Genomic DNA, 27729 nt, shown 5'->3' on the forward strand with positions numbered 1-27729 from the left:
CCTTTTCTCTCCGACTTTTCTGAATCGTTTCTTAAATTATGCAACACATTTTACTAACTTTGAATTAACTTTATTAACGTTAAATTAACTTTATTAGCATTGAATTAACTATTGTTTTTAATATAGTTACGCCGGGTAATTTATCGTATTATCGAAACAATGTTTAATTTATATAATGTGTCAATGCCAATAGAATGGTTAAAACGATTGCGAAACATTTCGATGTGACAGGTGTCGACCAATGTTTATTAGAAATAGGCACGTCAGATTCATGGCTTTGGCTAATTGGAAGTTAAATCTTTCTATATATAAAAGATTCGGAGCCCAAATGTTCCGCAAAAAGGTCCTTTGTAAAAAGGAAAAGAGAGGATGAGCCTTCAAAGTAGCCGGCAGAGATCAAAGATGTGTTGACGAGACTCATAGTGATTCAATTTTATAAAATTTTTGTACTATTAACTATTTTTTAATCAAAATTTTAATATCATCAATTTTAATATTTCTGGCTATTTCCTGATTAAAACAAGATTAAATATAATATAACTATATTCGTCAAAAAGTATATCTTACACGATATTGAATTACTTTTCGTTCGTAAAAATTACTACAAAAACTATCAGTTCTTAAAAGTGTCCAGACATTGTTTTGTTTAAAATAGAACATTTAATAAACGTTAGTAATTATATAAATAATACTTTTATTAACTAGACCATAAGTGGTAATATAATTCTGGATCCAATATTTTTTTCCTTCGTTGTGAATGAAATTACAATGCGATAATGTTAGAAATTGTACAGTGTCCGAATATTATTGTAACGTTAAAACCAGACATTGTTTTGTTTAAAATGAAACATTTAATAAACGTTGGTAACTATATAAATAAAATTTATACTTTTATTAACTAGACCATATGTGGTAATATAATTTTGGATCCAATATTTTTTTCCTTCGTTGTGAATGAAATTACAATGCGATAATGTTAGAAATTGTACAGTGTCCGAATATTATTGTAACGTTAAAACCAGACATTGTTTTGTTTAAAATGGAACATTTAATAAACGTTGGTAACTATATAAATAAAATTTATACTTTTATTAACTAGACCATATGTGGTAATATAATTCTGGATCCAATATTTTTTTCCTTCGTTGTGAATGAAATTAGAATGCTATAATGTAAAAATTGTACAGTGTCCGAATATTAAAGTTACTCATAGTTATTTCAGATTGTGATGATCAGTCAGAGAAAAATAGAGTCAATAGAACGGTGGTTGCCATCGGACGAGGTGGCCGAGTGGTTAAGGCGTTGGACTGCTAATCCAATGTGCTCTGCACGCGTGGGTTCGAATCCCATCCTCGTCGACTCGCTTTTTGTAACCTTGCAAAAACGTTCAATTACGTACCGTATCCCGTAGTTGCAAAGTTGAATAACGAAAAAGATTATTGATACATACAAAGACCGAGAAGCATTAAACGAATCATTAAACGCTCGAAAGGAGTTAGTAAAAAATGTGAATCGCGAATGCACTTCAAATTTCAGGATTGGAGGAAGCATGTTCTGGCAACTAATTAATATGCAATTACTGTAATACAGTGTTTTATTGCAATATGATAAAGTAATTGTTTTATAAATTTGTTTGAACTTTTTATAATAATTAAATTATCTATCAAGATTATTAAAATGTTTAATTAATTCATACTTTTCACGTTTCATTCTATAAAAATAAAAATATTTACAAATACGTAATCCTAATTGAATAAAGTGTTTAACCTTTTATAATAATTAAATTATCTATTTATCAGGATTATTAAAATGTTTAATGAATTCATACTTTTCACGTTTCATTCTATAAAAATAAAAATATTTACAAATACGTAATCGTAATTGAATAGAGTGTTTAACTTTTTATAATAATTAAATTATCTATTTATCAGGATTATTAAAATGTTTAAAGAATTCATACTTTTCATGTTTCATTCTATAAAAATAGAAATATTTACAAGTACTTAATCCTAATTGAATAAAGTGTTTAACTTTTTATAATAATTCAATTATCTATTCATCAATAAAATAAAATAAAATAAAATAAAATAAAATAAAAATAGAAATATTTACAAATGCGTAATTCTAATTGAATAAAGTGCACCATAAAAAGAACATTTTTACTCCAATGATACTTCCCGTTCAAAGTACAATGCGAAATTACGAATATATGTAAGTGTAACAAGAAGTCACGTATGTATTTGTTGAACGTTGGAAATTCAAGGTAATATGGACGAGCATTAGAAACGATAAGGTTACATAAATAAAATTCATGTAAATCGATAAATCTTTTTATTCGTAACACTGATGCAACGAATGGAAAAGAAATATTTATTATTGAATTTTCGACCACGCATTATCTTAGGTTGTAGGTAAGTCGGTATTGCACCATTGATTACGTAACTGTGGAATATACCTTCGATTATGATCTTTTTCTATGAAGTCGTTTAAGAGAATTTTATTTTTTAACTGTAATCGTCGTTGGAATAAACAACTTAGGATTGCAACACGAATCAGATCCAGAAGAAAAGTAATAAAAGGCAACAAATGTAAGTCGATTTATTAATTAGTCTACGTAAAAAATCTCCTACGTCTCCCACGTTACGTACGTTTTCCGTTTTAATCGCTCGTGAATATCGAAGGAATTGATCGAAACCATAAATAACAAAGTCAAACGGATTTGCCTTGCCCGTAATAATGTATTCACGACATTAAGTATTGCGTTTTAGCGAAATAGTTCATTGTTACGTGAGCAATGGTCTACCTGTCTGATGGAGCATAACAAAAAAAATTTGTAGAAATACATTAGGAAACGAAAACGACATTATTGCATATTATTTTCGATTATTATCTAGCAATGTAAATAGTATAGATTTAATTGCAATTTTTCAAATTCTTCTTTATTACATTGCATTTGATAAAGTGACGATGTTAAAAAAATATAAATTGTAATTGATTCATCTGTTTTTACCATTTTGATTGCCCCGTCACTCGACAGATTGAAACATAACCTAGTCATCATTTTGCTGATTTCAAATTTGTTTAAAATATACAGAACAGGGGCATTCTTTATATTATTGTTCTTTATTAATAAATTACTGAGGATAAATATTTACCAGGACTAGAGGTATTGTTTTCGTGGGAGTGTCAATTACCATTTTATATTAACATGTATTCGTAGTGTATACATATGTACGAACGAGTAATTAATGTAATTATGTATGAATGAATTAGATAAGTCGTTCGACAGGAATTACTGACGCTAGTAACATTCCCGTCACTTAATAGCGAAAGCACTGTAATGTATCTGTAATGAAATCTCTGTTTTGCATTATTTCATGGACATAACGGCACACTTTTACTTCAGTTTAACCACGTTTCTGCTAATGAGTTCATTGTAAGTAAATATTTCATTCCATCACAATTCCATTTTCCATATATGTACACACATACATTCTGGACACAAAGAAAAATATTTCACATCATGGAAAATACCTAATTTATTACAACTTTATACAAAACTTCTGGAAGTTTCTATTTTGAAAGTATTTTAAACAATTTAGTAATCAATTTTTCTCTTATATTAATATTGCACAAAAAAATAACTTATTTAAACGATAAATTACAGTATTTATTAAACTAATCAAAAATAAAATTTTCAAGTTCAAGGAATCGATATTCTTTATTTCTTATTTTTAAGAAGTTCTTTTCAGTTTCAAAATTGAATGGAAACCCAGAATTTTCCATTTGGATAATCATTTCTTCGTTTTCTATTTTTTCTTTCAGATAGTAAATAAGATCGATACAACGACATAGGATGCACGTGCACACTCATCAATAATTTTGAGACACAAGGACGCCGTATTCTGTTGTCCGTTTATTGAAAAATTTATGACACAATTATTTTGCAGATCGCTGCGAACAAAGAGATATCGTATTGATCAAGGCTATCAATTCGATAACCAGTAAGAAGTAAGATCATCCATTGTAGCCACATACCTGTCGACATTAGATTTATTTAAGCGTTCAGTAATTCACTACGCGCTTCTACAATAATGGCTACCGATTATCTTCAAGCGAATACATTTCCGTTCTCCTTTCATGAAAGAACTTTTACCGTTTGCAACGTCACGTATCGTCTATTTAAATAATTACAATAATTGATTATATGACTGAAAACATTAGCTTTATCCGAATAAGTACATAGTATCTTCAATGATAATAAAGAAGATAGAAAAATATGGAATAATTTTCTATTTCATCGACCATGTAAGATATCTTAGTTCGGAATAAATGAAGCGATTCTATTACATATTATGGCCATGGCATTGCGTATAGTCGTTTAAGTGATAACTATGCATCAACAGTCACGCTTAATAATCATGCTCTACCTTATCGACGTTCCCAGTTCTTTTACAAGTCAGACACATCATTCTTTTTGTGTTGGCCATGCGAAGCTTTTGCGGTGAGTGTACGTAGCTGCATTTATGCAAGATTCGATTCTGTAAAAATGCCGTACGTACGAGGAAATGTTCGTGAAACAACACCCTTGTTGAGTAAGTTTTATTTTCAAACTCTCGATCCAACGACAACTCTATCTTCGATATCACAAGTCGTCCATTATTTTTCCACATTTTTCCTGTTTTCTACGTCGATTACATATTTCCTGTTAAGTCATAGATGTCTCCAATCGTGTAGAACTGATGAACTGCTAACGTTATTATGTTTCCACTTAGTTTCGTGTAGAAATAACGTTTTAATAATGGGATTAAGGGTTCTAGTTGTCTTTAAAATCGAGGAGAAGTCGTGACAATTCATTTTTACTTTATAGCTTTGTAATTTTGTAATTTTTCTTTGTATTAGATTTATATTTTATGAAATTTTTTCTATTTTACGTAAATGCAGCGAGAAGCAATCATAGCAGTCGTGGCCGAGTGGTTAAGGCGTCTGACTAGAAATCAGATTCCCTCTGGGAGCGTAGGTTCGAGTCCTACCGACTGCGATTGGCTCAAAAAACATTTTTTTTCTTTTTACAAACATTTTTAATGTTCGATACACGTGTCGTTTATCTTCGATAAATTATTTTTTACATTCCAATTCATCAGTTTTAAATATCTTTTCATGCACTATTTCTATACAATCAACTATTTTTTAATTTTTCGTAATTTACTGAATTATAAAACAGGAAATAAATTTATAAGATTTACTATTTTTCTTTTTACAAACATTTTTAATGTTCGATACACGTGTCGTTTATCTTCGATAAATTATTTTTTACATTCCAATTCATCAGTTTTAAATATCTTTTCATGCACTATTTCTATACAATTAGCTATTTTTTAATTTTGCATAGTTTACTGAATTATAAAACAGGAAATAAATTTATAAGATTTACTATACAGTAAACCAGAATTTTCTTCTTTGAACGTAAACTAGATAACATATTATCGATTATAGATTACTCTATTACATAAAATATGATTTGCTTCAAGATCATTTCAAATACTCTCAGTTGCAACGTTTCGTTTATGATTGTCGTGTTACTTGTGACTTGTGACTTGTAAAATAATTTTTCGATCTCATTCTTTGCTTGAGAATTGTTATGTGTGCCAGAAATATTTCGTTTCACAACTGTGTCGAGTAGTGTTTGTTCTGATAGTACATTTGGACGGCTCTATTCTTATCCATTCAATAGCGTCTGTCAATAGTTTTGATCATTCGGTATCTTTGAACTGATTATCTCTACGAACTAAATTTATTCATTTCCGTTTTTCGGTAGTTTTTCACCATTTACGAAGCTATTATTTTTTTATGGCGCAGCAGGGTTAAAGTGAACGTGTAGTTTATATGAACACAGTTTATTTGAGATATAGGCAATAAAAAATAGGTTACATATTTATAGAATACACAAATGGAGTAATATAAATGACAGTATATAATAGTAATAAACCTTTACGCGGTTACATCATTAACACGTGCCACAAGCAACAACAAACCGCAGCAGCGAGCGAAGCGACGCGCCACGGCGGGCCCTAACATTACTCGCCGCAGGAATTATAACCCAATTACATTTTTTAATAATCATGTAACTTACTGTTCATAAAAATGAGAGTCATAAACACGATATTGTTAAAACTTAATTTTTATACAAAGAAACAAAGCCAAAAATGTACTTAGTGTGCCATAAAATACATAATATAAAATATAAAATAATAATATAAATATAAAATACAATAAATGTGAAAATTTTAATGCGATACACCATAATGCTCAAGGATTAAACAATGAACAATATTAATGCAACCATAAACGTAAACACAAGCATCAATTATTAACAATTATTCTCAGCTCTGCTGGAGCTTATTTAGAAAATTAATATTTTGAACGAATCTTCCTCTTATCTTTTAGTATACTAATATTGTTTGTTTTTTTTCTTGTTGGTTCATGATTTTATTTATATTTCTTATTTTATAATCTCTAATTTCTAATTACAAAAAATAAAATTGATTCATTTATTGAATTAATATTTCTAAAGGTTAATAATGCACTTAAAATATCGTTTGAAATTTTTCATTCTGTTTAACACGTTGATTGCCACGGCGGTCACCGGTGACCGACACTTTGAACTAATACTTGTAAAATTGTAAATAATGCTACTTTAATTTGAAATATTGTAAAATAACAATATTCAATTCACCATTGAATTATCGAATACTTCTATGTTTCGCGTTAAAAAAGTAAATATCGAGGAGATATTTGGACATTGAAAACCGGCAGTGATCGCGTTAAATTCGAATGTTTTTAAAATATACGTTTCGAAAATATCACTCTTGGAATTTCTTTGTATCGCGAGACGAGCGTTTAATCTGTCTGCCATAAAGCTCGCGGAGCCTTTAGGATATTTATTATGTTCCAAATTTATTTCGGGTGCCTTGATCTTCCAAGATGGCGAAATTATCCTATATCGTTCCGCGAATTCTTACCGCGTTATTAAATTTCAACACGCGCCGGGGATTCTACGAGTTTAGACACGACCTATCGTAATTAATCATGTGATCTGTTATCTGACGGAATCAACGGATTGGCAAGATAAAACATTTTATAAAGAAATTTTTTCTATGCAGTGTCAATACACGCTGCAGGTTCGAACCGTTCTGTTGTTTGCAGAGCCAGGTAATCTCAAGTTAAACGCGTTATCTGCGTACGATTCTGCACCAGAAAACTTACTATTCGCCGGTTATCACGGTGTTAATTAGATCTGTGCTTTATTAAGAGTGACAGTGCCGTGAAAATGCTTCGAACGTAAAGTACATTGTCCAGAGTGGTCCACTAGTGTTACCCATTCCTCTCCCTCCATTTATTTTAAATCGTACTTGTACGATTATTGTTTTATTGGACAAAACGACGATCTGTGTCTATCAAAAACATGGTGATGTGTAGGTAGATGCATGAAAACAACATGTATATATACATATAAATACGTTAGAAATATGTATACCTATACAGGGTGACCAAAAAGTTGGGGGCCAAACTTATAAACACTATGTATCACTGAGGCCAAATAGATAAAGAAAGTTTCAACAAACTTATGCCAGAAAGTGCTTTATCGGAAAGGTATAAGCTTTTAAAAATATTTCCGATTTATTGTGACAGTTGTAAGAAATGTTCGAAAATTCTTCTGCGAGAAAACAGACTTCGTCGAACTCTCTCAAATATTCCATCTGTATTGAAAATAATAGTAAATGTATTTTCTAACAATGAATCATAAATATCTTTAGAATCTCATATCTTTCCAATAAAGCATTTTCGAAACATATAGTATAAGTTTGATTTTAACCTCTTTGGACACTCTGTATATCGGAGATGATAATTAGAAAATAATTTTCATAATTTCAAAATATTTAATATAACTTTTATCATATTTTCGAAATATTTGTCACATTCTTCCAACCGAGTTCTATGTGCATAATTGTTTTTGTTTTTATCGTGGGATTTTTTTTATAACAAATAATATTGTACCGTGGACGTCTGAGAGAACCGAGTTTAAAACGTTTTAATGCAATAAGTAGCTTGAATCGACCAACAATTTATCGATCCAAACCAATGTTTAGTTTCTCGTTTCTCAAGACTTGGAGGATGTCTTTACTTGCCAACGTTACGTTATTAATGTAATTTGACAAAATTTGCAGACATCACAAGGACATTAGCGATTAACAGATTATGGTCAATGGTAATGGACATGTTGCAGTGTCTCCTATTTGAGATTTAATTTTAGATCTCCTCATTTTTCATCCGGTACTCGTTCTTTAGAACTCTTGGGAGTCTTGTTTCATTCGTTTCGGAAGCAACACTGCTCAAACAAAACATCTCCTTTAGATAGAACGAGCCGTGAAGTATTAATTAAATCCCATGTGATCGTAACGAATAACAATTTTTGTTCGATAATTGTTATTTCTGTGTGCATTTTTAGCGCGAAGTTAGTGAAAATGTCTGGAACGATATATTCCCCAGTGCCAATACGTAAGAACACATCTTTGTAAACATTTAAAACGTTTTATCATCTCCTATGTTTAAAATTGTTTCCAACAGTCAGAGTTTACGTTGAGACGAGGTTGGATCGAATTAAAGAAAATTTGAATTAAAATATTAAGCTTTGCAAAAACAGAAATTCTGAAGGAATTCCAAGGCTTTGTATCGTTTTATCGCGTATCGTAGATTTATAGTGACGCAATCGAGGAAATCTATGTTTGAGTACCATCTTCTGGCAAGCGAATACGGTCCTTCGAAGTGCAATTTCATGATTTCTATCGCATTTTCCATTAGTTAACCGATTCACCGGTTACCATTTATTTATGGCGTGGCACGGCCATTATCTTCATGGTCAAATTAACGTTTGTCTGCCGCGTAATTGATTTATCGAATAATGTACACACGTGTTTATCATCGTTTAATGGACTATAATGCTTGCCAACGTTTATCCGTAGAATCACCAAAAGTTTCGAATTTTTTTGCAAACTGACACGTCGCTTGAATATTTAATCCTCCATTGATCAACGCTAGAATTATAGCGATAAAAATCAATTGTAAAATATTTGACTGGATTTTTGAAAATTTACAATAATAATTATCCACGAGAGAATGAAAATTCATTTCCATTATGTTATACTTCAGGTATCTGTCGTTTTAATTTCATCGATACGAATAAATACACCATAATTCTTAATAGTTCTAGCGTTAAAAGCTTTTACTGAAATTCAAAGAGACGGCAATCATCAGGAAAAAACAAACAAAAAAATGTTAGTCGATTTTGAGTGCACGAAATAACAGAATAATTATTTCGATTAGTCGAATAGGACATTGGTGAAAGAGGGTCTCGTTTGAAAATATTCAGTTTATGAACTCGTATCGAATATAATTGCTTTGGCGAACTAGCGAATAAGTAGGTAATTAGTTGAGAACTAATTAATTCTGAGTAAATAAATGTTGCCAACTTGACGGATTGCAGGGAGGAACGTGAGCTCGAAGCTCGATTTAAAGCAACTTCTTCTGCGAAGGATACCGATTCTGACATGGCTGCCTCTCTACACTTGGAGCAAACTTCTCCAAGATATTTTAGCAGGATTGACAGTGGGTTTAACTGCTATACCGCAGGGCATAGCCTATGCAATCGTGGCTGGACTTCCAGCTCAGGTGTGTATACACGTTCGATAATGTTCTACCCAGACCTAACAAAAAATACAAGATTTGGAAACAAATATCGTTAAAAAAATTTTTAATGGGAGATTCTAGAGGCCAAAATAAGACGAAAATCAAGAATACCAATTTGTTGATTGAGTCTTCGTTAAAAAGTTATTAACGTTTAAAGTTCCGACCTTACTGAATTTTTTTCTCGAAAATGCGCAGGATTTCGGGGGTATGTCTATTCACCAAAAATGATTGTAATCGACCCTCGGAACTGAAAATAATTTTTCCAAAACTATTTGAAATTTTTTAATTTCGTCGAAAAATTTCAGCATCTTCTCGAATTTTTTTCTAGAAAGTGGGTAGGATTTCGGGGGTATGTCTATTCACCAAAAATTATTGTAATCGACCCTCGGAACTGAAAATAATTTTTCCAAAACTATTTGAAATTTTTTAATTTCGTCGAAAAATTTCAGCATCTTCTCGAATTTTTTTCTAGAAAATGCGCAGGATTTCGAGGGTATGTCTATTCACCAAAAATTATTGTAATCGACCCTCGGAACTGAAAATAATTTTTCAGAACGATTCGAAATTTTTTAATTTCTCGTCGAAAAATTTCAGCATCTTCTCGAATTTTTTTCTAGAAAGTGCGCAGGATTTCGAGGGTATGTCTATTCACCAAAAATTATTGTAATCGACCCTCGGAACTGAAAATAATTTTTCCAGAACGATTTGAAATTTTTTAATTTCGTCGAAAAATTTCAGCATCTTCTCGAATTTTTTTCTAGAAAGTGGGTAGGATTTCGGGGGTATGTCTATTCACCAAAAATTATTGTAATTGACCCTCGGAACTGAAAATAATTTTTCCAGAACGATTTGAAATTTTTTAATTTCGTCGAAAAATTTCAGCATCTTCTCGAATTTTTTTCTAGAAAATGCGCAGGATTTCGAGGGTATGTCTATTCACCAAAAATTATTGTAATCGACCCTCGGAACTGAAAATAATTTTTCCAGAACGATTTGAAATTTTTTAATTTTCGTCGAAAAATTTCAGCATCTTCTCGAATTTTTTTCTAGAAAATGCGCAGGATTTCGAGGGTATGTCTATTCACCAAAAATTATTGTAATCGACCCTCGGAACTGAAAATAATTTTTCCAAAACTATTTGAAATTTTTTAATTTCGTCGAAAAATTTCAGCATCTTCTCGAATTTTTTTCTAGAAAGTGGGTAGGATTTCGGGGGTATGTCTATTCACCACATTTGATTGTAATTGACCCCCGCAACCGAAAATAATTTTTCCAGAACGATTAGAAACTTTTTTTTTTTACCCCCTGTCGATTTTTCTTTAAAATTCGTTTTTAATTTTTAGTAATTTTGTTTGACACTCTACAGAAAAGTTGTCTAATACTTTTTCGGAGGTACCCATGAGCACCACTTCAGAAATAAATTTTAATGGGATGTCTTTACTATTGTAGGAGTTATGGCCGTTTGAAAACTGGACCAGTTTTAGGGGTTTTATCTCTTTTCACGGGATTATGAAACAACTTTTCGAATATTTTTGGAATTTCTACATATTCTCCACTGAAATACACGTTGTTTGCCGTTTGAAACATTAAAATCGGCCAATCCGTTCAGAAGTTATGACGTTTTAAAGATTCGTATGAAAATTCGTGCAGACTAGAAATTATATTTTCGGTAAGGAATTTTTTTCTCGGAACTCAGTAGGATTTCTGGGGCATGTCTATTCACCAAAAATTATTGTAATCGACCCTCGGAACTGAAAATAATTTTTCCAGAACTATTTGAAATTTGTTAATTTCGTCGAAAAATTTCAGCATCTTCTCGAATTTTTTTCTAGAAAATACGCAGGATTTCGTGGGTATGTCTTTTCACCAAAAATTATTGTAATCGACTCTCGGAACTGAAAATAATTTTTCCAGAACGATTTGAAATTTTTTAATTTCACTTGTTGCGCCTGTAGAATGGCAACCTGCGTACAGCTGCGCGCGCACGATAGTGGTTCTCACTCAGCATAGGAAACTCTACTTAGTGTCGTATCGACAGCTTTATCGGAACTTTAAACGTTAATAACTTTTTAACGAAGCGTCAATCAAGAAATTGCTATTCTTGATTTTCGTCTTATTTTGCCCTCTAGAATCGCCCATTAAAATTTTTTCCAGGGGTGGTCGAACACTCTGTATAATAGACCGTTTAATATTCAGAGTCCTGTACGTCGACGACAATTTAATTTTATTCAATGCAGTTAATGGCATTGAAACGAACGGTCAACAGTTTAACTACATTTTATAAATGAAATCAAATTTTTAAAAATATGTTCATTAATATTTTTTTCTTTCTCTCTATGAATCTTTTTTTCGTGCATGTTTACTCTGAATAAATTAAACATTTAAAATATCATTGTAATAGCTCTTTATGACAGTTAATAAACTCTTTCATGACAGTTTCTTCACTCTTTAAAATTGCTCGAAAATATAAACTGTCATTTGTTACTAAAATGTAAAAAAACTACAGTGTCTTTTAATGTTTCGACTAAATATTTGGTTGATATTCAAGACATAGTTAATTAAATTCGTTCGTGCTTTGAATTAAAGATTAAGACTTGCCTCTGTTTTTAATAAAATAACAAAGTATAAATTTTACGATCATTAAATTATAGAAATTGGACTCCCATTATGCGAATGTTTACCTAATTATAAGACACGTGTTTATGCGTATGAGGAGGTAAGTAATGGAGCGATAACGTTATCAAACTGACTTTAACTCGCTTCAATTAGTCATTAGATAATGTTATAGTTTGGGTAAACCATGAATACGAACGTATTTGATGTAGTTGTTATTACTTAAATAATGCTTTAATACTAATTAACTTTTACGTAAATAAAAAAATGACATGTTTCACCATCGAGTAGAACGTTCTAAGCGTCGCGCGGGGAAGTCCCATTCGCATAAGTCTCATAGATGGCGACACTGCATTCCTCAACAGATAAAGAAACCTCTTTTGTACTGCGTTTCGCGTATAAAAAATAAAAAAAATGTTACTAAAATTTAAATCATTGGAAAAAATTAATTTATACTTAATTTTGATCCATAACGTGTTGCTATTAAAGAATGATATAGTTTTTAACGACACGCAAAATATCGTTGAGAACAGCGTTGGCCAAGGTTCGCGAATAAATCTTTGTCTCGAACGAAATAAAAAATAAAATATTTCGGGTTTTCGGTAAAAAATTCGCGGACGAACCGAATCGACGATAGTTGGAAAGCTGATTCTCGTCAGATGAACTTTTGAAAACTTCAGTACGGCCTGTACAGCAGTTTCATGGGGTGTTTCGTCTACTTGGTGTTCGGCAGTTGCAAAGACATCACGGTTGGGCCTACAGCAATTATGGCTTTGTTGTCGCAACAGCACGTTATAAGACTCGGAGAAGACATAGCCGTAAGTACACTTTTTTCACTTCGTTTTTCACCAGTTTTCCCTTGAATTCGAAAATTTCTTTACCTTACAAGAAATAAACGAGACTACGAGACGCGTGTATACATATAGCAATGCGTACGAAGGTGATGGTGGCGCTACTGGTAATGACTGCTGAGGTCCGTGGATCGTAACCACGCTGTGCTACCATATTATAAAAAGGAAAAGAGGTGTATTATATCAATAAAATAAAATCTTTGCAACAGACCGTTCGTTAGTGTTTATTTTTAACATGTACAGCAAATGAAACGAACAGAGTGCGGATCTTTATGCAAATTTATATTCTTATTAATAGAATTCTTCTCGAAATTCAATGTTCCGATTAAAAATGAATTTTAACAGAAAAACAGAATTAACCTTGAAACAAACTTGACGATTCAGCTAAATATCTTCAAAAATATAGAACTTACAGAACAAAGTTTCAAACAAAATTTGTGCATTCGATGACCTTGAAATAACAAAACTAGCAGTATCACCTTGAATTTTTAAATTACTTGTCCATGAGATTATTTCCAAACCCTAAATAGGACACCCTGTAAATATACTTGTAATTATAAGTGTATATTTTCATTATGCATAAATATAAAAGTCAATAAACATATTTAAGTTAAATGGTACATCCTGTAGATATACCTGTAATTATAAAAATGCATATTTTTATTATGCATAAATATAAAAGTCAATAAACATATTTAAGTTAAATGGTACATCCTGTAGATGTACCTGTAATTATAAAAATATATATTTTTATTATGCATAAATACAAAAGTCAATAAACATATTTAAGTTAAATGGTACATCCTGTAGATGTACCTGTAATTATAAAAATATATATTTTTATTATGCATAAATACAAAAGTCAATAAACATATTTAAGTTAAATGGTACACCCTGTAGATATACCTGTAATTATGAAAAATGCATATTTTTATTATGCATAAATATAACAGTTAAGAAACATATTTGTATTGCAAAGGAAATTTCACTTTTTTATTCTGGCTACCAGTTGTATTCATTAATAATAAAATATGTAGCGTGTCAATATAATTACGGACGCGAGTGCATACATACGTATAACGTGTTTCGATCGATGTCGTTCCTTTTACAGGTGTTCATCTGTATCGTGTCGGGTTGCGTTATTACGGTGATGGGGTTGCTCCATTTGGGATTTCTCCTGGAATTCGTTAGCCTGCCAGTAATCTCTGGATTCACTAACGCGGCAGCAATAATAATAGCAACGTCTCAGCTTGGCACGCTTCTCGGATTGACCGGCAGAAGCGACTCGTTCATCGACGCCATTGTTAAAGTTGCGAATTATGCTAACGAGATTACACTCTGGGACACGTTATTAGGAGTCTGTTCCATGATTCTACTCGTCTGCTTGAAAGTAAGTTCACTCCTTAAACTGTTCCAATCAGAGTTTCGGATCTAATTGTTAATAACTTTAATAATTGTCGAATATTTTGTGCAAGTATTTGAACAGTAAGATGGACGCTATAAATAATTTCTTATAGAATTCGAATAAATCGAGTTCGGGATCTAATTGTTAATAATTGTCGAATATTTTGTGCAAGTATTTGAACAGTAAGATGGAGGCTATAAATAATTTCTTATAGAATTCGAATATGTAAATATTCAAAGTTTATTCGTAGCTTCGAAAACTACAAAACACAGCAAATCTTGGATAATTACGAAAAACACGAAACCAAAGTCTCGAGGTTACGAAAAGTATGGTTAATTTTCAGTTTTCGAATTTTTGGATTCGAATCATGGATAAATAAGAGTAACACAATCTGAAACTCATTTAGTATTTGTTTTTTGATAATGGAACCTTTACTAATTTATTTCTGAGGATTTTCTGATAAAAATAAGACCAAACATGATAATTGCGTATTTAACACGATTTTATACTCTATTGGAAGTAGGTTAAAAACAAATTGTATCGTGTTTGGTCTTATTTTAATCGCAAAACTCTCACAAATACATTGGTAAAAGTTTCATTAAAAAAAAAAAGATAAAAAGAAGGTTAATTTTTATGTACTATGTTTGTATGTTCAGAAACTAATAATTTCAGAGATAACCAGCTTTCAATTTCTAATGATTTTTTTGCAAGTTCCAATTAGTCGAACTTTAACCAATTTTAAAATCAATTTTCTCAGAAACAAAGTTCCATATTTTTGATTTCTCCTTAGTTTTAAGCGAGGAACTGCAACTTTTTTGCTTGTATCGTGAATCAAAGATACCCCGTGTACATTCAATATTGTTGCACTGAACTAAATTTGTTTAACTATTGAAAAACAGAAATTGCCTGGCAAGAAAAATGGGACAGCATTTCGGAAGTTTCTGTGGGTAACATCATTGGCAAGGAACGCTGTCGTAGTCATCTTTGGGATAATATTAAGCTATTCATTGTCCTGTTATGGCATCAAGCCTTTTAAAATTACTGGAAACATAACCGAAGGCTTGCCGCCATTTGGTCCACCGCCGTTCTCTATCGTAACCCAGAACTACACATATAATTTCGTGGAGTTAGTTAGCGAACTAGGAAGCACCACTATTTCGATTCCCCTGATCGCCATTTTGGAGAGCATCGCTATTTCCAAAGCATTCGGTATGTTCTTAAAAATCAACTTAAATTGTTTAATTTACATATGAAAACTTTTCTTTTAACTAGCTACATATCAACAATATATAACCTCAAAAGGGCGGGAAAATCTATCGACTTTAAACTTGATTTCATGAATTATTCATTTGTACACCTAATATAAAATCCTTGTTAGTAATTCCGACCTTCAGAGATCATTTCTTTATATTTTATTTCATTTTGAAAATCGAAAATATATCAGATAGCAGAAAAAGTTCGTGCATTTGTGTTCTTTTGAGGGTTCGAAGTAACGTTAAATAGTCTGTTGGTACGTTCGAAGGTGTCGGGATTCGATGGTTGCGGTAAATATCTGAATTTGTTTGGATTTCAATTGTCTCGTTCCAGCGAAAGGGAAAACAGTCGATGCTAATCAAGAAATGTTGGCTTTGGGACTTTGCAACATTTTCGGTAGCTTTGTACGATCGATGCCCGCCACAGGAAGCTTCACAAGGACCGCCGTAAACAACGCTTCGGGTGTAAAAACACCGATGGGCGGTGTAATTACTGGATGCCTGGTGCTTTTAGCCTGCGGCCTTCTGACCTCGACTTTTGAATTCATCCCGAAAGCAACCCTTGCTGCAGTGATTATCGTTGCCATGTACTACATGTTCGAGCTTCATATTTTCAGCGTGCTTTGGAGAACCAAAAGTAAGATACGATTACACACGCTCAACATCCTAGTTTTGTTTCGCAATATTTCCTACGCAAATGCAACTACAACGGGGATTCTCATGTAACAGCGTTAAAATTAAAATTAAAGTTTCTGTTTTAATTTTTTTCGTATAGAATTAAAAGTTGACTGACTTTTCCAACTTTACTATTTCATATTTCTACAATTTTGCGTTTACCATCTGTCTTATTACTGAAACTACAATTATTTAATTTTAATTTTAATTCTCAGTGGGATTAATATTCGGCGATTGTGGTGGAGTCTGTAATAATTTTGACACGTTATATAGCAGCCACTCTTTAACAATATACGATGTACGTTTAGGATCATTGACGATTTCAAATTTTTTTTCAAAATATCAAGATATTTTAGTTTGTCCATAGTTGTTTCGATAAATTCTGATTTCGGTTGTCTTCGTACTATTATTCGTTCCATCCGAATTAAATAAATTAATTTTAACTTCGTCGGAAAATATTACGTTCTTCCAAAAATTTATATCACAACTTACATATTTTTTTGCAAATTCCAAACGCTCGATTCTATTCACCTTGGAAATATAAGGCTTCTTCCTTGCTACTCTACGAACAGTTTCTGTCGATATCGATTTTCTAATTCTCGATGAAACATCCGTTGTTAATTTTGGTACACTACTTCTTGGATTAATTTTAATTTGTCCATTGTTCCATTGTAATTGTTAATAATTTTTTCTACAGTAGAGTGGGCTCTACCTATTATTTTTCCATTTTGCCTTGGAGATTTACCTTGACAATACAATTTAACAACTAATTTTCGCACAGAAATATCAGTTTCTGATCTTCGTGAAGCCGTAGTGCAAATATTCGCTAATAAACAACGACAAATAAAAATCAAACGTATCATAGCAACGGAAATATGTTACTAGATACAATCGAATGAATTGTAAACCATGAGAAGTTTTACAATAGTTAGTTTTCTAGTCCCTAATAAACTGTACGCTCAATTTTGTGACGATAAAATAAGCATAATTTACAGTTCTTTTTAAACATAGATGAACAATCAATATCGTTTAAAAATTTCTTCACGCATTATCTGCTGAAATGTACAAGTAAAATGTATAATGCGTTTTTACTTATAAATATGTCTGTTTATGTTCATTTTCCCCACAAGTGTTTATCAACTACATACAGTGAGTGTAAAAAGTATTCGTACACTAGTCAATTTGAACAAAACCTTTGCAGAACTTTGTTTATTACAAAAGTATGTTAACAAAAACATACATACATATTCTTAGAAATCTCTGGAACAAATGTCATTAACAACAAATTATTTATTTATATTTATTATGAAAATATTAACAAATTTCCAGAAATTTACCTAAAATACACGAGTAATAAGTATTCGTACACTTCTAATTTTACAACAAAAACTATAAATTTTAGTACATAAACGTAACAAAAATCAGTCTATTTGCTATTTTAGTATCTAGTGGGATTTCCTTTAGATTCTATAATCGCTTTAAGCCTTTGCGGCATTAAATTTACTAAATTTTTGGTTATAGTACTAGAAATTTTGTTCCATTCCTCTAAAAGTGCATTTTTTAAATCTTGTTTCGAAGAAATGTGATGGTCTCGAATGAATTTCTACTTTCAAGTATGTCTAACAGCTCGAATGGCGTATCAAGAGCGACAATAACTGTTTACGTTTGATTCAGTTGCATTTTATAGTGAACCAATGTGTTTGTTATTTCATTGAAATCATTATTTCGAACTTGATCTGTTTTATTGCCTTAGAAGGCGTTAAGATTTTATTAGCTTCAAAGCAACATTGCAACAAAGTTCTTTTATCAAAACAGTTTCGAGTTGTTGGATCCCCATAGCAAAAGGACTATCGAATGCAAAGAATTAACCTTCTATAACACAGCGTCACTACAAGTTACTACATACCCATTATTTCCATTTTTTAAGTCTGATTTAATTTTTTTGTTAGTATGTATCAATTGAAGTATTAAAACAATAATAATTACAATATCTCACACTAAAATGAGTACAGATGAAAATTTTTGTCTACTGGAATTTACCTGGCAATTTATATTTCATTATTAATATTTTTAAAATGGTCATATTAAACAGGTAAACATAATTTGCTTTATAGAAGGTTAAATTTCTCTTCTTTTCCAAGAAACATTCCCGAACGCTGTATACAGTGAGTGTAAAAAGTATTCGTACACTAGTCAATTTCAACAAAAACTTTGCAGAACCTTGTTTATTACAAAAGTATGTTAACAAAAACATGCATACATATTCTTAGAAATTTCTGGAACAAATGTCATTAACAACAAATTATTTATTTATATTTATTATGAAAATATTAAAAAAATTTCCAGAAATTGACCTAAAATATACGCGTAATAAGTATTCGTACAGTCTTTGATTCGTAACATTCCACGTAGAACGATTACAAGATAATCCATCATATGTAAACATACTTAGCATCAGCATGCCTGGAGACGCTGTCGGTATAGGTAGTATCCTAAGTATTATCAACGAAATTATTAGTAAAATGGGACGAAAACGCAAGGAAACCTCTGAAGAAGAAAGGAAAATTGTTATAAATTTACATAATAAGTGTAAAACACTGAGTGAAATTTCTAAAGTTTTAAATAAACCGAGGTCCACGATTCAAGGAATCATTGACAGATATGGCGATCGAAAAACTGTAAAAACTATTTGTCGCGCAGCGAAATCATTTTTAAGAACGGGATATTTTATAACAACGAATATTTGCGTCCAACGCAGGTAGCTTGGAAAAGGGTCGCCATAAGCAGACCATAGAAGCAAGGCAATTAAGCATTTTAGCGGCTAAAACCGTCCCCATAAACATAGACTCCTCGACAGCTGCACCTCACGTGCAAACACCCCCAATAAACCATACCTGCCCCAACGACAAACATTTTCCCAAAATATTTAAACATTTAAGACACGCCTCAAGAACATTCCTGATACACCCTCCTACCAAGCACCACCAATAAGAAGCCATCCATCTCGCCCTTTCCACTAATGAATCCAACCAACCACAACTTCACCGAGTCGAAAAGCGCTAAAAGATACCACTGTTAGACAGATATCAAGCAACGCTCAGTCAGAATACAACTCAAGAGTCTCGTCATCTACTTGTTTCAAAATAAAGACTTAACGAACAACCATCGTCTTTGCTTCTGTAAAGCACCCTAAATACTCACACAATTTTAAGTAGGCGTGTGAGGTATGCGTACAAAAAGGCAAACGCGCAAATAGTTACGCGTACAAACACTATTCCAAGAAACGGACGTAAACGAATAATAAACGAGTATACCGGCCGATGGATAATTCGAAAAATAAAGCAAAATCCAAAGATAAGTGCGGTGAAAATCACAGCTGAACTTAAAAATGATCTGAACATTAACGTATGCAGTAGCACAGTGCGTAATTTTTTACGGGATAGAGGATATCACGGCAGAGTAGCTCGTAAGAAATATTTCGTAAATGAAATTAATGGAAAGAAACGATTGCAATTCGCGAAAGAGTACGTTAATGTTTCTATGGAGCACTGGAATAGTATTATATTTACCGATGAGAGTAAATTTAACATATTTGGGTCAGATGGACGATTTACAGTATGGCGGAAAAAAAATACCGAGCACGAAAAAAGAAATTTGAAGCCGACCGTAAAACATGGAGGAGGATCAGTCACAGTTTGGTAGTTAGGCCATCATGTTAGGTATCATGGATCATAAAATGTACATCGATATTCTAAAAGAGCATCTTCAGGTTAGTGCAAATAAAATGCAGTTACAGAGCAATTATATATTTTTGCAAGATAATGATCCAAAGCATAATGTTTATAATGCACGTCAGTGGATCCTATATAATGTGCCGCAGCAATTAAAAATCCCTCCACAGTCTCCAGACGTAAATGTGATAGAGCACTTATGGAGTCATCTCGAAGAAAAAATTCGAGACCATGACATTTCTTCGAAACAAGATTTAAAAAATGCACTTTTAGAGGAATGGAACAAAATTTCTAGTACTATAACCAAAAATTTAGTAAATTCAATGTCGCAAAGGCTTAAAGCGATTATAGAATCTAAAGGAAATCCCACTAGATACTAAAATAGCAAATAGACTGATTTTTGTTACGTTTATGTACTAAAATTTACTGTTTTTGTTGTAAAATTAGAAGTGTACGAATACTTATTACGCGTATATTTTAGGTCAATTTCTGGAAATTTGTTAATATTTTCATAATACATATAAATAAATAATTTGTTGTTAATGACATTTGTTCCAGACATTTCTAAGAATATGTATGCATGTTTTCGTTAACATACTTTTGTAATAAACAAGGTTCTGCAAAGTTTTTGTTCAAATTGACTAGTGTACGAATACTTTTTACACTCACTGTAGATGTACTCAATTTTGTGAGTAACTGTACAAAGTGTAATATTTTTGTCCACCACGGTAAATAGTAAATTCGGTTTCTGGGGGCAATTCATCTTACCCTATAATTCAAACTTCCTATTTGTCTTTTGTTGCAGAGATCGATCTGATACCTTTGACAGTGACTTTGCTGAGCTGTTTGGCAATCGGTCCGGAATACGGCATGATTGCCGGGATCATGGTAAATCTGATTCTCTTGCTCTATTTCGCGGCCAGGCCTGGATTATTGATCGAGGACCGCGTTGTCGATGGACTGATGATCGTGTTCGTATCGCCGAAACAATCGCTGAGCTACCCGGCCGCGGAATACCTACGCGAACGAGTGATGTCCTGGCAAGTAAAATTATTCCTTCCCCGTAATTGGATCGCGTAAATCGTATCCAGAACGGCGTCTTACCTGGCCATTCGTTTCATTTGACCTGACGTTGTTGTTGTTCAGGTGTGACGGCAGAGCAGAAACAATTCCCGTGGTGGTGGAAGGTCGCCACGTGCTTCGAATCGATGCCACTGTCGCTAAAAACCTGGCTCTGCTGCTGGCCGACTTGCAGGCCAGGGACCAGATCCTCGTCTTTTGGAACTGGTGCGAGGAAGTCAGGCGGACTTTGATAAGCTACGACGCTTCCCTGGCGATGTCTTTCAAGACTTCCGGCAGCATAGCTCAGATATTTTCAGGTAGAATCGCGCCCCCTCGCGTTCTACGCAAGTGAAATTCTGAATCTAACGAATGTGCGGAACACTTTCCTTGGAATTTTTGGAATGCGCCGAAACGAGCGCTCTTTCACCAAAATCCCGTGCAATCAAGCCACGCGGACGTTGGAAATATTTCATTTAACGGTTAAAACTTCGGCGGGGATTACTCCTCCGCGAGACACAAATACGAGGACACCTTTTAATCATTACTACTCCTTTGAATAGTTTAAATCTTGAATCCTATTCGAGACTAGCTTTTGGACACAGGAAACCGTTTAGTTCCCTCGAAAATAGATACTGTTTCTCCGTAAAACCTTTTAAGCCCCCGTTCACCTTCATAGAGTTTTAATTTCATGTCATGTCGCCATCTTGCATTTCAAAATTGATACCATTTTCGTAATTAACGTCCCAAAAGACCTTCATAACGACACCCATGCCGATATTCAGGCGTATTTACACCATATTTACATGTTAAATTTGAAATTTCTCGATCCATTTACGGAAATAAGGCAACATTAATAGGTGTGTCAATGAACATTCGGACCAAGTATCAGGTAAATCCGACCACGAACAAAATACATATGTCCCGTACAAACGTTGCAACCCCTTTTCACCCCTTTTCGTGTGTCAAGAGAAATCCCCCTGTCAGTAGTAAGGACGACTACCGTTCACATATCCAATCGAAAATGACTTGCAGTTATCCAAGCATTGCTATAATGTATACAGTAAGTGTAAAAAGTATTCGTACACTAGTCAATTTCAACAAAAACTTTGCAGAACCTTGTTTATTACAAAAGTATGTTAACGAAAACATGCATACATATTCTTAGAAATTTCTGGAACAAATGTCATTAACAACAAATTATTTATTTATATTTATTATAAAAATATTAACAAATTTCCAGAAATTTACCTAAAATATACGCGTAATAAGTATTCGTACACTTCTAATTTTACAACAAAAACAGTAAATTTTAGTACATAAACGTAACAAAAATCAGTCTATTTGCTATTTTAGTATCTAGTGGGATTTCCTTTAGATTCTATAATCGCTTTAAGCCTTTGCGGCATTGAATTTACTAAATTTTTGGTTATAGTAGTAGAAATTTTGTTCCATTCCTCTAAAAGTGCATTTTTTAAATCTTGTTTCGAAGAAATGTCATGGTCTCGAATTTTTTCTTCGAGATGACTCCATAAGTGCTCTATCACATTTACGTCTGGAGACTGTGGAGGGATTTTTAATTGCTGCGGCACATTATATAGGATCCACTGACGTGTATTATAAGCATTATGCTTTGGATCATTATCTTGCAAAAATATATAATTGCTCTGTAACTGCATTTTATTTCCACTAACCTGAAGATGCTTTTTTAGAATATCGATGTACATTTTATGATCCATGATACCTAACATGATGGCCTAACTGCCAAACTGTGACTGATCCTCCTCCATGCTCTACGGTCGGCTTCAAATTTCTTTTATCGTACTCGGTATTTTTTTTCCGCCATACTGTAAATCGTCCATCTGACCCAAATATGTTAAATTTACTCTCATCGGTAAATATAATACTATTCCAGTGCTCCATAGAAACATTAACGTACTCTTTCGCGAATTGCAATCGTTTCTTTCCATTAATTTCATTTACGAAATATTTCTTACGAGCTACTCTACCGTGATATCCTCTATCCCGTAAAAAATTACGCACTGTGCTACTGCATACGTTAATGTTCAGATCATTTTTAAGTTCAGCTGTGATTTTCACCGCACTTATCTTTGGATTTTGCTTTATTCTTCGAATTATCCATCGGCCGGTATACTCAGTTATTATTCGTTTACGTCCGTTTCTTGGAATAGTTTTTACAGTTTTTCGATCGCCATATCTGTCAATGATTCCTTGAATCGTGGACCTCGGTCTATTTAAAACTTTAGAAATTTCACTCAGTGTTTTACACTTATTATGTAAATTTATAACAATTTTCCTTTCTTCTTCAGAGGTTTCCTTGCGTTTTCGTCCCATTTTACTAATAATTTCGTTGATAATACTTAGGATACTACCTATACCGACAGCGTCTCCAGGCATGCTGATGCTAAGTATGTTTACATATGATGGATTATCTTGTAATCGTTCTATGTGGAATGTTACGAATCAAAGACTGTACGAATACTTATTACGCGTATATTTTAGGTCAATTTCTAGAAATTTGTTAATATTTTCATAATAAATATAAATAATTAATTTGTTGTTAATGGCATTTGTTCCAGAGATTTCTAAGAATATGTATGTATGTTTTTGTTAACATACTTTTGTAATAAACAAAGTTCCGCAAAGTTTTTGTTCAAATTGACTTTACACTTTTTTTTACACTCACTGTATATCACGGTCACGATCGATTATCTTCGGACGAACTTTGCTGCCTCCGTCTTAAATCAAAGTCGACCGATTGCAAAGTAGTTTTGGAACATCTGTAATGTAACTTATTCACTGGAATATGACGCCAAGATCTCCAAAATTTGACGGAACTTGTTACTAAACTTCATTAACAGACATGTACCAATGTTTCCTCATTTGCTTTCAGTTCGAAGTTTATAATGGGCCTGCAAAGTGTTTCTCACAACGTAAGAAATATAAAAAGGGAATGTTTATATAAATTTTGTTCGACGTAATCTTGGTTTCGCGTTGCAGTTTGTTTCGTGCTTCGACAACTATTTACTTGCTTTTAAAGGACGTGCTTAAAATGGTCACCTGTCGGCTCAAGCACGATACTCCGTAAACTCTCGAACGTGTTGCAAAGCTCTGCTACAGATCCGGTGGCAAGTTTCTTCCGAAATTTGACGCGCTTAAACATTTCAGGATTAAAAATCGATTTATCTAGTAAATGATATAAAAAACTTAATCGAAATAAACATAGTTTATTTCAAATAAACGTTTCAACTTTTGGTCTGCTTTATAAAATGTGATTGTCAGCGGGGATGAGCGAGTAAATAAATTGGCCAAGTAGGACCCAATAATTAAGTTTATTTAAAATGAACTATGATTGTTGTGGCTATATTTTTCATGATATTTTGTTTCTTTTACGTTTTCTTGTACAATATGCAGTTTTCGAGTAATTTGAGATAATCGAGTTAAAGTACTTCGTGTAATACAATTTCATGTAATTCAAACCTGATAAAATTTAAGCTCGAGGGAGAGTTCAAGCGACTTGATAAGTAAAACGGCGCAGAAGTTATCCTAAGACTAAAAAACATTCTGTATTTTTAAACCTGTGAATACTTTTAGATTCCAGACTTTTAGGTCATGTATTTATGTTTATTTTAGTTTGTGTATTTTACGGATCTGTATTGAAACGATTAAAAAAAATATTGTGTCTGAAAAATAAAATTTTAACGAACAATCAAGAAACGTAGGAGAAATTTTCGTCGTGACTATGTGACTTGGATCGAAAATTCCGAGTATTTATACATGATTCCACCATCCATCATGTATGCGCATATAGGATTACGTTGTCGAGGGGAACACAAGATTAGTGACCGACTTTAATCAAATGCCAATATCTAATTTCATTCCTTATACGTCACTTTTAATATTGATATTTAAAGTGCTTTTCATTGTATAATTAATTTATGTTCGTTTTGCATTCACATGTAATCTATAATAATTAGAAAAGTGAGTAAGAGTTGTTTGCAACAATGCTAATAATTAGAAATTGGGGGTTTGATACTCGAGACTTTTTCAGACGAATATTTTCGAATGTGGCAAAAGTGGTGGGGCAAAATCGAATGAATACTGAAATAATTTAGAAATATTTAAAGAACTTTTTTAAATAATGAGCACCAAAGCGAATGCAACTGAAAGAGTATTTTTAATATAATGTGAGAAGTGTTAAATTTATATTATAATTTGAAATGTCAAAATTTGACAACATTGATATCGCTTTAATATAGCGAGAATTTTTGAAGACTAACGTCACTTAAGGTTCTCAACTGTCATGTTAACGATAACGAAACTGTACCGCGATGAAAATTTATCTTTTTATGAAAATTTTGAAGCGACCTTTAGATTTGGGTATAAATAAATTTCTAGTTCAAACCCAGACGCGGGTTTAACATTTAAATTATATTTAACGTTTTCAGTTTACTATATAATTTTGCAAAAAGATACATACATATATTGAATCACCGATCATTTACACTTTACCGTAATTTTAATATTAATATAAATGTTTATATGTATTATTTGTATATATTTATTTTTGTTGGCACTATACCTGCAATTGAAAATAGTTCCTCCATATTTTTTGATAATAATAATACTTATTACTCCTTATATTCATTAAAAAATACATTTGTATTTAGATCAGTGCTTCCCAAACATTTTTACATCACTTTTCCAAACAGAGGAAATTATGTTTTTTAATGTTATAAAGAAATTTTACAGTAATTTTGTATGTATTATAATTATAAAAAAATATTTACGATCAGAATAAATAATTTTTTCTCTACAAGATTTACAATGTTAAAATAAATAAATAATAAATTTAATTTTAATGAGATACTTGTGATTGTTTTTTCAAATAATTTTATTATGTATGTATATTTAGAAAATTACTTGAAATAACTACTTACAATTTGTAATTTAGTTTTATGTTTCTGATGATTTATAAAAAAATAAAATTGTATTTGGAACGAAAAACCTGTAGAGCACTCGAAGAGATTTTAGCGTTCAATTCGAGAGTTTTAATTTCTATTAAACTGGAACAGCAAGGCTGACCGATCGTTGGAAAATGTGTTTGGAAACTGTTTCTGTTAAATGTATAAATTTTTCAAAGTTTCGTTGAAAAAAAGGATGGCCCATGTGCAATGAGAGAACAATTTCGAGGGTTTGAACGCGCCCTTTTTCAATCGCGGAGTGCGCGAGCGCGAGAAATACCCCGCGTTTAAGATTGCGCGCGCACGAATGATCGACCAATAAGGAAGCCGGGTAGTAGAGGGTGCTTCGATCGATGCACTCGCCCTGGGAGCGTGCGCCAGTGGGCGACCGTTTACAACGCGATAAGCGTCGCGGCGCCCTCAACGATAAGTAAATCGAGAACGTCTTGGCACCGACTACATATCGTTTCTCCGTTTTGTAGTGTTATCGTTCGCGGGTTTCGTTGTGTTTATTCGTTGCATCGGCTAATCGTCGGCCATCGGTGTTGTTGCACTTTATTGTTTACGACGAGCAACCGTCAACGCGATCGCGATGAAACAATGAAGCAGGCGACCACGAGCAACGAGAACTGTCAAGAAGATGCCGGTAAACCACTTGCACACGGGAAATGCGGGCCAGCTGGGGAGTATCGAGTTCTAATCGTGAGTAACATTGAATTGCATTCGTTGGTCAAGGAAACGTGGTCGCGGGGACATGCTTCGACTGGGGGTTGAACAGTTTCTTATAGAGGTCAGTGTACTTGTCAGTTTGGTTTCTGTCATGATTGACCGTCGAACGAAACGCGATACGTATATTGGCCCCGTGGATTCCGTGCATATGTTTGTTTTCACATTTTCCTTTACAACATCTAGACAGTTTTTCAGGTCGAGTTTCTTTATAACTTTAATTGGTAGTTCAATATCCTGTCGTTTATGATTTTATCAGCGACACTCATCGTTTTACTCGAGAAATTGATTTTCTGTCGAGATTAATTAGGTTATGTTCACTTTAAGGTGGGTGTTTTCGTTACAATTTCGAAATAGTATAGAATGTTACTTCAAGATGTAACTAACGTAAACTTAAATAAGAATTCTTAAATAATGTTTAGCACATAACATGTTTTGCAACGATATTGTTTATCGGTGTTAATGGATCGAAATAGGCACGGTAGGCATATTTGTAGCGTAACTGGAAGAAATTAAATATATAACGTTTAATAATTATGTTTTTCGTCTAGATTGCACGCAGTTGATTTGGAAGCTAATTTCTAATTATATTGTAATGAAGGAAGTTCTATTACTGTACGCGTGTTGCGCTTCATGAATGACAAGTGTATTCAGGAGAAAATTTAATTCAATCGGACGATCTTC

The 27729-nt window shown here is 32.7% G+C and overlaps 2 protein-coding genes and 2 non-coding genes across 5 annotated transcripts in view; all 4 read left to right on the forward strand.

Moving 5' to 3' along the window:
• The first annotated feature begins 1276 nt into the window (after nt 1–1276).
• Nucleotides 1277–1358, forward strand: Trnas-gcu. Its single transcript has one exon. It is a non-coding gene; the product is annotated as a tRNA-Ser (tRNA).
• A 3119-nt stretch (nt 1359–4477) lies between these two features.
• Nucleotides 4478–22446, forward strand: LOC122403904 (sodium-independent sulfate anion transporter-like). The gene is made up of 8 exons (XM_043407701.1): nt 4478–4595; nt 9545–9729; nt 13041–13178; nt 14323–14601; nt 15516–15825; nt 16204–16506; nt 21081–21315; nt 21422–22446. Exons 1-8 carry the CDS (start codon nt 4550–4552, stop codon nt 21687–21689), a joined length of 1764 nt encoding a protein of 587 aa, XP_043263636.1. The 5' UTR covers nt 4478–4549; the 3' UTR covers nt 21690–22446.
• On the forward strand, nt 4960–5041 carry Trnas-aga. Its single transcript has one exon. It is a non-coding gene; the product is annotated as a tRNA-Ser (tRNA).
• A 4269-nt stretch (nt 22447–26715) lies between the features above and the next one.
• Nucleotides 26716–27729, forward strand: part of LOC122403902 — a 70555-nt gene continuing 69541 nt past the window's right edge. For both annotated transcript variants that reach the window (XM_043407698.1, XM_043407699.1), the window contains exon 1: nt 26716–27021. The gene's annotated coding sequence lies outside the window, so the exon portion shown is untranslated. The remainder of the gene's footprint in view (nt 27022–27729) is intronic.

Source organism: Colletes gigas, unplaced genomic scaffold (genome assembly GCF_013123115.1).
Source record: "Colletes gigas isolate AHSC1104 unplaced genomic scaffold, ASM1312311v1 Colletes_gigas_Sc00084, whole genome shotgun sequence".
Taxonomy (NCBI): domain Eukaryota; kingdom Metazoa; phylum Arthropoda; class Insecta; order Hymenoptera; family Colletidae; genus Colletes; species Colletes gigas.